Genomic DNA, 13,770 nt, shown 5'->3' with positions numbered 1-13,770 from the left:
ATGAGACCTCAAATCCAGAGAAGACAGAATGTTCCCAGAACCCCAGCCTCTGCAGCCATCATGAGGAGCGTTCAGGAGGAAAATGCTGGTTCCCCATCCACCCAACCTACAGAACCACCATCTGCAGAGCATGAAGTAAGTTTGATGCTGTTGCAATATATGTCTGACACGCATGCCTTGCAAGAGAAAGATGGTGGTAAAATCCCTGATCTTTTCATTTTTCTAGATTGCGGCAAGCAGCAACAAAAAGAAATGCTGCAAACTGTGTGGACCGAAGAAGGACAGAAAAACACAATATACATGCATGAAGTGCAAGAAGTACATATGCAACACACACAGTGAAACTCTAGCCCTTCATGTGTTGTATAGGCTGTAATGAAAAGGCAATGTTTCCAATGGGGCTGATGTGTTGTCTAGACTGACATGGTTACTGTATGTGTTCAGCTTGTGTTGTACAAACTGACCTGAATGAGTTACATTTCTAAGTAAGTTCAAATAAATAAAAAACAATAGTTATGGCACTATTTAAATCTTATCGTAAATTTCTTTTTTTTTTAAATTAAAAAACAAACAAAAAAGGAGTAACACTTTAATTAATAAATGTGCCATAAAAAAGGTCAATATTAACCATATACGCTGTTTATATTGCTTGAAATTGTGATGAAGTAAACAAATGTTGAGTATTTTAACATAAAATTGTTTGGTGGTATTTAACACCACACAATGGTTCACTAACACAATAACTACAAGTTACAAGCCAATTGCACAACATAGCTATATGCTGCTAATTAGTAGAGTACATTGTTTAGCTAACCCGCTAAAAGAAATGTACAACATATAAAAACTTTAAGAATACAAGAATATAGAGGTAATCTACACATAGTACCCCCAGACACATGATTTCCAACAGATTCATCCAACAGATTCATGCACCGAGCAGTGTTCGTCTTGCCTGCCTGAGCTCAACTGAAGCAGGTCTTGCAGAGTGTGCGTGACTGCATCAATCTGTGACCAGTAGGTGGCAGCACAGAAAATGAACTACTACAGATAAATCAATTGTTTATAACCTTTTAACATATGAAGCCCATTTTTTTAAGCTTTTAGAATCTTTAACTTTTTGAAATGATTTATTAACTTAACTTGAAGGTAGCACATCCATAAAAACGGTGAATTGAGTCTGAGGGACATTACCTCATCTCACCACTGATTTCCACTTTTTTGTACTGTTCAATTGATTTAAAAAAAAAAACAAACAAACAAGTGAGTGTGGATGATCCCAGAATACGGCTATTTTCGGTTCACCTTTGTGGTCGATACATAAGGTACAATTCTCAGTTCAGTTTTGCACTGATATTTGCAGGGAGGACTCTGGTGGATACACAGCTGTTTTGTGCAGGTACAGTTTATAATTCTACACTTTCAAATTTTTGATAGTAAGGAACTCCCATGAACTAGGGATAAAAGACATGGAAGTTAGTGTTTATAATATTTTGTATTTTGTAAAAAACATTTTGTTTCTTATGCGAATATGAGGACTAAACAGTTTCATTCAGTGTAATGACAAGGGCAGAAATTGAAGAAAGGGTGCTGTGTCCTCTTATTTAGGATAAGAAAACATTTAAAGGCCCAGTTCACCCAAATTTCACTTCAAAAATTCCCTTCTCAGTTACAGAGTATCTGTACTGGTGGCCATTCAGATATTTTTTCATTTTATTTGACAGGCTTTAGAGATACTTGACTCTAATTTCTGCAGCAACCTTGGAGCAAATTCAAGGTAACTGTAATTTTGTTGGACAGTTTGCACTGAGAATATTTTCTTCCAAAAGACCTATTCAGTCACTGGATTAAAAGTAGCAGGAACACTGTTTATGGAAAGAAGTTGTTGCTGTTGAATAGTTTAAAAGTCCTGAAAACACATATTCTTATTCAGTTTTATGATGTGTGTTGGCATTCATCAAGTGTAATTTTCTGTCACATAACAATAATACATTACAGCACATTTATAAATTATGGGACAGCCAATTATAATATTGAGTGAATTACCATATGACGTTTTTGCTGATTTACATTTTCCTTGATCTCGCATACATCAGTGGCTTTAGGTCCAATCGACACATCAAGTTGAACATTTTAATCAGTACAACTTAGTGACATCATCAGAGCATTTTAACAGCACAAAGACAAACATGAAGAAACACAAAATACCTGAGGAGTGCCTAAACATGTTTCAATCAACTCGATCGCCTAACTGTTAGATTTCCCTCTGTGTCTGTTTTGAGTGTTTCTCTCACTGGTTTGAATTGAGCAGAGTGAGCTTCTTACAGCTCATGTCACGTTTTACCTCTAGACAAATATTTAAGTTGCCCAAAATGTTTGTGCTTTAATGTACCAATCTTAAAGGTATATTATACAGGATTTTCCTAAAATTTTTTTTTAAAAAAAATAGATAGATGCTTGTGCTGGTGACTCGCCAACTGAGTCTGTATGTTTTTTTGATACATTTTTGCATTTTTATGTTTATTTTGATTTCTTGCTCAGGGAATCTTTGGCTTGGGGTCCCACTTTGGACAGCGCTACTCAAAGTTAGATATGTGAAATAAGTGAGAGTGAGAGTGCCCCCCCCCCCCCCAAAAAAAATTTGGTTCAGTTTAAAAACAGTGACAATTGAAGCTTTGACACAAATCTCTGAAATAAAAGTTTACAATGTAATCATCTGCCCTGTTTGACTTACCCCGCTAATGAAGCCTCTTTTGAATTTAGACTTGATTGAAAGAATATGGCTACAACTGGAGACCTTGCAGTTACAACTACCATGAGCATCAGTCCAGCCATCGACTATTACTACGAAAATTACTCTGACTATCCGACTGAAGAGTGTGACAGCTCGAGCCTCGTGGAGACTGGAATGATCTTCATCCCAGCTTTCTTCTCTATCGTTGTGATCCTCAGTCTGTTTGGCAACATCCTGGTCATTGTGATTCTGGCCAAGTACGAGAATCTCAAATCCATCACCAACACTTTCATCCTGAACCTGGCTGTATCCGATCTCTTCTTCACCGCAGGTCTGCCTTTCTGGGCCTACTACCACATGTATGGATGGACTTTGGGGTCATATGCATGCAAAATAGTCAGCTTTGTCTTCTACCTCGGCTTCTACAGCAGTGGCTTCCTCCTCATCCTGATGACTGCTCACCGTTACATAGCCGTCATGAATCCTCTGTCTGACATTGTGTCCACCAAAGGCTTCTACAGTGTGCTCGTATCTGTGGTCATGTGGGGACTGAGTGTGCTGGTCACCAGTCCAGCATTCATGTTCACCAAATTTGTGGAACCGAATCACTGCGTCTTTGCAAGTTCTACCTGGGATTTGTGGGCAATCTACCAGCAAAATGCTCTCTTCATAATAAGTTCGGTGGTATTCATTTTTTGCTATTCTCAGATCATTTGCAGGTTGCTGCGCCCCACTGCCCGAAGAAGAAAGAGCAAAACTTTAAAGCTCATTTTTGCTCTTGTGGCTGTTTTCTTCTTGGGCTGGGCACCTTACAATATAGTAATATTTCTGAAGTCTTTGTACATTTGGCCAAGACCACCTGCTGACTCGGCAGATGTGGTTCAAAGTTGTGAGATAACAAAACGTCTAGCTTACGCCTTTTACATCACGCGACTTTTTGCATATTCACACTGCTGCCTCAACCCTGTGTTTTATGTGTTTTTGGGGGTTAAATTCAACAACCACTTGAAGAAAATGCTGAAGTTCTGGGGCCATAACGACAACAGCAGCATCCGCAACCGGCGAAGTCGACTCACAATCACATCAGTAACAAGTGGTGAAGAGTTGTCTATGTAGTTTATATAAAGGTCAAAAAAATAAAACTGGAGCTTCCAGGTTGTATACAAGGAGAAATAAAACCAAATCCAAAAATCCCTCTGACATTTGTAAATAATACAAGTTTCATATTTACTCAATCAAAAGCTTTTTTTTTATCAGATAATGATCGGATATCGAATAACGTCTGTGGCCGTGGTTGACATGAACAAATACAGGCCAGGAACAAGGGTGGATAAACTCCATGTAAGTATGTAGTTGCCTTTATCCACCATGTCAGTGTCACATTTTGCCTCACTTCACCTCAACAAGAAAAGAAAGAAAGTTATACATAATAAATATGATTTAAAGGAGACCTATTTAGGTTGTTTCATTTTTTACCATTCATTTAGTGTGTTAGACAGGTTCATGTGCATTTAAAAGGTCCTCAACATTAAAAAGGTCAAAGTATGCACCAAATGTACCTTCCATACATCACACTAAGTCACCATGTCACATATTTGCATGATTTATGCCTAGTGGGTAGTTTGGCATGTAAGAATTGGTTCAGCACAGCTGCTCTGTTGTTGTAAGCAGCGCTGGCTCAGGTGTTTGAGAGCTGACCAATTAGAGGAGGACTGGGTATTTGGGGAGGGGGGAATCTTAAAGAGACAGGAGCTAAAACAGAGCATCTCAGATGGAGGTGGGAATACTGTGCTACAGAACTGATGTGTTTGTTGAGCATGAAATCATGTTAACCTATTCCAAAATCAAATTATGAACCTGTAAAGTAGCATAATACATCTCCTTTTTAACTATGGATTAAACTTTCCAAACAAAGTTCACTAAGTAAGATTCCAGCTGTCAGTTGCAATCTAGCAAAAGATCATGGTGCGTGACGTAGTTGAACATTACTTAGGTTAACTTACGTACAATAAGTCAATCTTGCCTTTTGGCACACAAACCCTAGTCTCCTGGGTAAAACTTGTCTGTTTGACCCATCAATTCCTCCCTTCAAGTACTCTCTCACGTGTGACATGCACATTTTCCTCACTTAAGAAATTCAACGATATGATCATACAAAGTTAACTCAAGTGTTATTGTCATATTTGTGTCACTGAAGGTATACATGTTTCTTTGTCTCAGCCAAACTGTATTTTGTAGTAACGTACATGTGCCATAAGATGGCAGTTGCTACATTAGCAGTCAAAAAAATTTCCTGAAAAAGTTTCACAATGAAGCCTTCAGAAGAAATTACGGGATTCTGCCCACTTGAATTGTGTTTTAACCGTGCACATAGGTTCAGATCAGAAAACAATTAGGCTTTGTACTAAAAATATAACCAAAGTTATTAAACTAATTAAATGAGTTCTAAAGGTTTCGCTGTAATATAAGCCTGCTCTAAATAAAGGCCACCGTTTGAGGAGATACAGACACCAAAAATCTAGACTTGTAAACAGTATGTTGGGATAGTTGGTTCATGGAATGTCTTCATACCAGATCTCAAAAAGACTGGCCTACCCATATCCATGCAATGGTCACTGAGTGCGTGAGGCTTTGATACATAATGTACAGTGTTTAATAATGATTCTGTCAACTTTTGTCAAGTAGTTTCCAATCGATCTGTGCTGTTGCTAAAGAATAATGAGCCCTATATTGTTGTGTTAATACAGTATGCAAGTGATGTGGAATGCATGTTGATAAAATGATTATTCATTGTACTACAGATATTTCTTTTTTATGTGATTCACCTTGATTAACTGCATTTAACATTTTCACATCAATCATTTGAATCTATATTTTTCACCTTTAACATGTCGTGGGAGTCATGCTATCTATGCCAAAAATGAAAATACAGTTTGATCATAAGAATTGATTAATATGTGTGTGCATATATATATATATATATATATATATATATATATATATATACATATATATACATATACATATATATGTAATTTTTTTACTTTAACGTGATCCTTTTGTCATCATAATCATTATTTCCATGCTTGACAATAAACTAAAAATCACCCAATTTGAGATCAGGAGTGTCTCTGTTTTGATAAGTGAGCAACCCTCACTGCTTCCTCTGGATAAAAGCCAAACCTCTTTTCTCGAATTCAAAGTACCTTCATGCTTAAACTTGAATAGCGATGAACCACCGCTGACTTATTGTGAAAATAAAAAAGAGGAACCACTGGTTTGCACTTCTTTATCAAGAGCTTTCCTTCACAGTGCAAGTCAGCCCAAGACGTTACAGGCGTTGTTCAGGGTAAGTTTCTTCTTACTTACTCTAACTGCTCTCCATATTTAACTGTAACATCACCTGTTTAGTACTTCATTGCCCACCATATTGAAATTATTTAGAGGGAAATGTTTGTTTGAAATGACAAATTGCTGAAAAGTTGAAGACGTGCTCAGTCTTGAGTACACTTTTTCAAATGTTTTTTGTTCTTGTGTTTCCTAGAAAACCTACAGCTCCACAATGAGCGAGTACACAATGGCTCTGGACTACAGTAATGAACTGGAGTATTTTTGCGAGTGGATTAACTTTGACACCATCAGTGGCGCCATCGTCATTCCTATCTTCATCTTCAGTCTCATAGGCAACAGCCTCCTCATATGTGTTCTTTTCATCTACGAGAAGATGAAAAATGCCACTAATCTGTTCATCCTGAACCTGGCCTGCTCCGACTTGGTCTTTACCTTCACGCTTCCATTCTGGGCCGTCTATTACCTGCACCACTGGGTATTTGGTGACTTTCTCTGCAAATTGGTGACTGCCGCACATTTTCTTGGTTTGTACAGTAGCATCATTCTGCTGACTGCCATGACTGTGGATCGTTTCATAACAGTGGTGCTGAACACCTGGCCGGGCAGCCAGCTAAAGAGGGAGAGGTGTGCCATAGCAGCCTGTGCAGCTGCCTGGGTCATCAGCATTAGTGCATCCGTGAGTGATGCTGTCAAAGTGCAGGTGGAAATCTATTGGGACAATCGTTCGTCCTGTGAACCTATTTCTGATAGCTCTGATGTCAACCTGGGATATTATCTCCAAGTGTCACTGCTCTTCTTCCTCCCATTTGCCATCATTGTTTTCTGCTATTCTGCCATCCTCAAGACCGTTCTGCAGGCTTCAAACAGAAAAAGGTACAGGACTATAGTGGTGATGTTCTGTATCATTGCAGCCTTCTTCATCTGCTGGGGTCCTTACAATATCTTGCTTTTCATCAGTGCTTTTTATAAACCCAGGGGCTGTTACGCAGAGGAACGCATGTTCATTGCCCATTCTATTTTTCGTATACTTGCCTTTTCTCACTGCTGCATGAACCCTCTGCTGTACATGCTCTCACAAAAGTTGCGAAGACATCTTTTGCAACTTCTACGCTGCCAGAATGCCCAGAAGAAGAGCACAGACAGGGGCGCCGGTCAGAACACTTCTGTTATTCAGAATGTAGCTTTTATTGCACAGAACTCTGCCGTGATACTGGAACTACCCTCAAAATAGACTTTCACTTTTGAAATGAAAAAGCTCCAATCTGTAGATGCTTCAACGCAATACTGTTTGTTTTTAAAAAAATGTATTTTATGCTTCATTTTGGTATCACTTCTTTTTGCACGTCTGAAAATGTCATTACTCCCTAATAACCACAATAATAGAAATAAAAATGTATTAAAAATCAACCGGAAATAATATAATAAAAACAGTCTGCTGTTTTCCAATAAGCAGTGTATAGATGGTTGGTAAATTAGATCAATTGTGAATGGACTTGCATTTCTGCAAGCGCTTTTCCGGTCTACTGACCAATCAAAGCGCTTTACAACACTTGTCAGATTCACCCATTCACACCCACGCTGGCGGAGGCTGCCATACAAGATGCAAGCCAGGAGCAATTTGGGGTTCAGTCTCTTGCTCAAGAACACTTGGACATGCAGCCAGGGGCAGCATGAACTTTCAGATTACAAGACGTCCCGCACTACCTCCTGAGCTACAGCCGCCCTTTAATCTATTTCCAGGAATATAACGATTGGTTTCTGACGAACTTCAGCTAATCGTGCCAGTTTAATTTTGCAATACAGCTGGTTTAAGCTACTTTCGGTCAGCAGGCCACAAAACTGACGTGAAGTGTTGTAATAACTAAAAGATTAATAATAGATTCTGAGCTAATCTTTGTGGTAATTTGGGCGTGATTTCAAAGAAATGTGCGCACCGTTACAGTTAAGTATTTCCTAAATTTCTATGTTTTGAATAGTTCTTTAAAAGTTAGTAGGTCTACTTAGGTCTATTTTTACATGAAATGTGTCAGATCTATGATGAATATGTGTAACAAGAAAGAAAAAAAAGAAGCAAAAATTAAAGCATGTAAGTAATGATGTCTGCAAACGCCTTCACTGTCTCAGCAATGATGAAAGACCAGTGCTGCTGTTCCTGTAATGGTTTTGAATAAAGCTACGCTGGAATCTAGTTCAGCTGTTTTCACTTCTGTTTTTCATGTTGTGCCATGGCACGATGGGCGGGGGCAAAATACTTCACAGAAAAATGTTGCCATGCAAGTATTTTCCTTCATGAAAAGTGCCAGGCAGATTAATGAGACAAGGAATATACAGTTACTAACAAAAACAATGAGCAGTAAATGAGTGCATATCCAAGGTCTGTTTTTTTTTTTTTTATTATTTCTTTGCATTATGTTACAGGATATCTATTCATGTAGTTATTTACATGAAAAGAGATTTCATGATGAAAACACAAGAAAGTGGAATCCAATTCTGAGAATTTATGGAAATTAAAAAACATTGAATAAAGATCTGGACAAGAAAAATGGGAATATCTAATACAAGCAGGACAGAATTGGATGCAACTTGAAAGTATGAAATTAAGTTGATAATGCTGAGGTGATAAACCTTGTACTGTATGGATGTATGATAATGGGGTGTCTGCTGTAAACTATACTGTTATTTGCTGATGCCAAATAAAAATCATGATAGTTGCAGAAATGTTTTCTTTTTTTTTGTATTTATTGCCAACAATCTCCATTTTCTGTTTATTTTAACAGGGCCCCAGGCTGCGCCCAAATGGTGTGTTAGAGGGGCAGGGAATAGCAATGTTAGTGGCTAATGTGTGGAGGGGAAGAGTCCGAAAGTTGTTCAGAGAGGTGGATAAAGTTTCATTTTCAGCAAACAATGGCGAAATGAACTCCGTGTTTCCACCAGATACTTGCCCCCCTGCGTGGCGGAGCTGATAGGTTTTTCATTTTTCTCCCTGATAAGCTAAGTAGTGTGCCAGAGTCAAATCCTAACTCAGAGGATGAGTCCAAGTCTGAAGACAAAAGTGTGGCGAAAAAGGCCGAAAATAAAGTTTTTGTGAAGAATGGGTGCGCACATTTGACTGGTTAAGGTTTCTCAGAGAGACGAATTCCATCAACTACAAATTTTGCAGTCAATATCTGCAACATGTGGGGAACACGAAATTTGCAGGTAATGCTGGCACTACACAGTTAAATCATAACATATTGGTCAAACACAGTGCTAGTCTCAGGCATAAAATATGCCGTGACCTGTACTCCAATGAAAATGCAATTCCACTATCAGTTGCATTTAGAAGGCAAGAGGCTGTTAATCAGTGGGCTGAGGAGGCCGAATTAATATTGAAGTTTAACACAGCCTCTTTCATTGCCAAGGAAGAACTACCCTTTACCACATGTAAAGGCCAACTCAAGCTGAAAAGAAAGAACGGGTGAAACTGAACTCAACATATGATATAATTTCATATAATCTCTTAATTGTTATATAATATAAATTCATTATCAGAATGTTGCCACTATATTTCTCAATGGCTCATTATTGGAGGTTCATTGTGGGCTAATTAAGACCTTTGTGCAAATATGAGACAAAATATGGAGTCATCATGATGTATTTCAGGTTTTGATTTAGTTTCCTTGGTTGTCTCTTAATAATTTCTCAAACAGCATGACATAAACATTATATCTACCTCGAATAAGTAAGGTATGTTTTCACCTGTGTCTGGTTGTTGGGTTTGTGTGTCAGGCCCATTACCTTGGTTTTGGATCCGGTTAAAAAGGGACAGATACAGGTATTTTTTTTCTCACTTTCTTTAACGCTGCAAGATTTTAGTTAATTTCTCAGGTAACAATGCATGGATTTTGATGGAAGGAAAACCAGGTATGCTGAGGTGGATGGTATCTATGACTGAGTACAATCTGGTGGTCTTAAATCAGGACTGAGCAGTTATGGGGTTATGGTGGTTAAAAATGATAAGTGATATGGGGCTCTAGGGGGAATGTTTATTGGAAGAATGCACTCTGAGAGTCACTGTAGTTGTAGTTGTGCTCAAATAGAAAATGTATTCTGACGCATTGTCAGGAATTAACGTCATATCCTCCCCACACTGAAAGTGGCATCATCAGAACTCATGGTTAATGTGGTGCATCTACTGCAGCGATTTATCGGAAAATGTGAGAAAATATTTTACTGTTACGGACAAACCAACAGATGTATGACCTGTTACACCTTCTACTGCCATCCTTTGATTTAAGCCATCGAAAGTTTTATCTGTAAGTAATTTCTCATTGCTTAGAACTTCTTTTATGAGAACTAATGAATATAAATTCTTAATGGGATGTTTTTATGTGTATTCCATATTCATGTCTTTCATAGCAGTTAATGTTGTTCTATGGAAGCCTTTGCTGTGTGTTGAGTTTGTGTTTGCTATGATTTCAAACTGTTTGGGGCATATTTGTGCAAATCTTAATAATACAACTTAAAACAGAATATTGGATTTGGTTTCTCTGCAGCTTTCCTGTTTAAACAAGTTACATTGTGCATCATCTATAAACACTTACTTGACACCATTTTGTAACTTTCCCCTCCTTATTCATGTCTACCTGCCCACAGGAGTCTTCAGTAAACTTGGTGCGAGAAGACTTTATCCTGACTGTCTGAATCTGGACTAGGAAGCCATTAGGTGGACAGTATATCCTCGTTTCTTTAGGACTTTAGTCACTTCCTAAAAAAACAGCAACAAGCTAACAATGGAAGAGCTTGACACTTAATACAATTACAGATTCTACTATGACTATAACTTCGACTTTGACGATGAATTCAGAACGGTGGAACCTTCCTGTCATCTCTTCCAATCTGTGTGCTTGATCATCATCTTCTGCATCAGCGTGCCTGGAAACAGCTTCCTCCTGTGGGTTCTTCTGAGGGAACGAGCTTGGAAGACTATACCTGGCATCTGCAACTTACAACGTCTGACCTATGTCAGTTCCACTATCATTTACTATGATCTATGTTGAAATCACTGTGTGCATTGGCCTTTTCTTTTTTGGTACCGTTCATTATCATTACATTCTGCTGTGTCCATATGTTGATAACTATCAAACTGTGTGGGACAAACAGACATCACCAGGCTCTAAGACCCGTTTAGTACTTCATTGCTCACCATATTGAAATTATTTAGGGGGAAATGTTTGTTTTGAAATGACAAATTGCTGGAAAGTTGAAGACATGTGCTCAGTCTTGAGTACACTTTTTCAAATTTATTTTGTTCTTGTGTTTCCTAGAAAACCTACAGCTCCACAATGAGCGAGTACACAATGGATCTGGACTACAGTAATGAACTGGAGTATTTTTGCGGGTGGATTAACTTTGACACCATCAGTGGCGCCATCGTCATTCCTATCTTCATCTTCAGTCTCATAGGCAACATCCTCCTTGTATGTCTTCCTTTCATCTACGAGAAGATGAAAAATGCCACTAATCTGTTCATCCTGAACCTGGCCTGCTCCGACTTGGTCTTTACCTTCACGCTTCCATTCTGGGCCGTCTATTACCTGCACCACTGGGTATTTGGTGACTTTCTCTGCAAATTGGTGACTGCCGCACATTTTCTTGGTTTGTACAGTAGCATCATTCTGCTGACTGCCATGACTGTGGATCGTTTCATAACAGTGGTGCTGAACACCTGGCCGGGCAGCCAGCTAAAGAGGGAGAGGTGTGCCATAGCAGCCTGTGCAGCTGCCTGGGTCATCAGCATTAGTGCATCCGTGAGTGATGCTGTCAAAGTGCAGGTGGAAATCTATTAGGACAATCGTTCGTCCTGTGAACCTATTTCTGATAGCTCTGATGTCAACCTGGGATATTATCTCCAAGTGTCACTGCTCTTCTTCCTCCCATTTGCCATCATTGTTTTCTGCTATTCTGCCATCCTCAAGACCGTTCTGCAGGCTTCAAACAGAAAAAGGTACAGGACTATAGTGGTGATGTTCTGTATCATTGCAGCCTTCTTCATCTGCTGGGGTCCTTACAATATCTTGCTTTTCATCAGTGCTTTTTATAAACCCAGGGGCTGTTACGCAGAGGAACGCATGTTCATTGCCCATTCTATTTTTCGTATACTTGCCTTTTCTCACTGCTGCATGAACCCTCTGCTGTACATGCTCTCACAAAAGTTGCGAAGACATCTTTTGCAACTTCTACGCTGCCAGAATGCCCAGAAGAAGAGCACAGACAGGGGCGCCGGTCAGAACACTTCTGTTATTCAGAATGTAGCTTTTATTGCACAGAACTCTGCCGTGATACTGGAACTACCCTCAAAATAGACTTTCACTTTTGAAATGAAAAAGCTCCAATCTGTAGATGCTTCAACGCAATACTGTTTGTTTTTAAAAAAATGTATTTTATGCTTCATTTTGGTATCACTTCTTTTTGCACGTCTGAAAATGTCATTACTCCCTAATAACCACAATAATAGAAATAAAAATGTATTAAAAATCAACCGGAAATAATATAATAAAAACAGTCTGCTGTTTTCCAATAAGCAGTGTATAGATGGTTGGTAAATTAGATCAATTGTGAATGGACTTGCATTTCTGCAAGCGCTTTTCCGGTCTACTGACCAATCAAAGCGCTTTACAACACTTGTCAGATTCACCCATTCACACCCACGCTGGCGGAGGCTGCCATACAAGATGCAAGCCAGGAGCAATTTGGGGTTCAGTCTCTTGCTCAAGAACACTTGGACATGCAGCCAGGGGCAGCATGAACTTTCAGATTACAAGACGTCCCGCACTACCTCCTGAGCTACAGCCGCCCTTTAATCTATTTCCAGGAATATAACGATTGGTTTCTGACGAACTTCAGCTAATCGTGCCAGTTTAATTTTGCAATACAGCTGGTTTAAGCTACTTTCGGTCAGCAGGCCACAAAACTGACGTGAAGTGTTGTAATAACTAAAAGATTAATAATAGATTCTGAGCTAATCTTTGTGGTAATTTGGGCGTGATTTCAAAGAAATGTGCGCACCGTTACAGTTAAGTATTTCCTAAATTTCTATGTTTTGAATAGTTCTTTAAAAGTTAGTAGGTCTACTTAGGTCTATTTTTACATGAAATGTGTCAGATCTATGATGAATATGTGTAACAAGAAAGAAAAAAAAGAAGCAAAAATTAAAGCATGTAAGTAATGATGTCTGCAAACGCCTTCACTGTCTCAGCAATGATGAAAGACCAGTGCTGCTGTTCCTGTAATGGTTTTGAATAAAGCTACGCTGGAATCTAGTTCAGCTGTTTTCACTTCTGTTTTTCATGTTGTGCCATGGCACGATGGGCGGGGGCAAAATACTTCACAGAAAAATGTTGCCATGCAAGTATTTTCCTTCATGAAAAGTGCCAGGCAGATTAATGAGACAAGGAATATACAGTTACTAACAAAAACAATGAGCAGTAAATGAGTGCATATCCAAGGTCTGTTTTTTTTTTTTTATTATTTCTTTGCATTATGTTACAGGATATCTATTCATGTAGTTATTTACATGAAAAGAGATTTCATGATGAAAACACAAGAAAGTGGAATCCAATTCTGAGAATTTATGGAAATTAAAAAACATTGAATAAAGATCTGGACAAGAAAAATGGGAATATCTAATACAAGCAGGACAGAATTGG

The 13,770-nt window shown here is 38.6% G+C and overlaps 2 protein-coding genes and 1 pseudogene across 2 annotated transcripts; all 3 read left to right on the top strand.

The window, feature by feature from the left end:
- Positions 1–1,302: 1,302 nt before the first annotated feature.
- On the top strand, positions 1,303–4,179 carry LOC115572124 (chemokine XC receptor 1-like). Its single transcript, XM_030401943.1, has 2 exons — positions 1,303–1,396; positions 2,761–4,179. Exon 2 carries the CDS (start codon positions 2,777–2,779, stop codon positions 3,845–3,847), a length of 1,071 nt encoding a protein of 356 aa, XP_030257803.1. The 5' UTR covers positions 1,303–1,396; positions 2,761–2,776; the 3' UTR covers positions 3,848–4,179.
- A 1,649-nt stretch (positions 4,180–5,828) lies between these two features.
- Positions 5,829–8,800, top strand: LOC115572132 (chemokine XC receptor 1-like). Its single transcript, XM_030401951.1, has 2 exons — positions 5,829–6,080; positions 6,276–8,800. The coding sequence occupies exon 2, from the start codon at positions 6,294–6,296 to the stop codon at positions 7,311–7,313; it is 1,020 nt and encodes a 339-aa protein (XP_030257811.1). The 5' UTR covers positions 5,829–6,080; positions 6,276–6,293; the 3' UTR covers positions 7,314–8,800.
- Positions 8,801–11,373: 2,573 nt separating this feature from the next.
- On the top strand, positions 11,374–13,383 carry LOC115572150 (chemokine XC receptor 1-like; annotated as a pseudogene).
- Positions 13,384–13,770: the final 387 nt, after the last annotated feature.

The sequence above is a fragment of the Sparus aurata genome, chromosome 21 (genome assembly GCF_900880675.1).
Source record: "Sparus aurata chromosome 21, fSpaAur1.1, whole genome shotgun sequence".
NCBI classification, from domain to species: Eukaryota; Metazoa; Chordata; class Actinopteri; order Spariformes; family Sparidae; genus Sparus; species Sparus aurata.
Note: the sequence above shows the minus strand (reverse complement) of the source record. Positions and strands in the feature narration are given on the sequence as shown.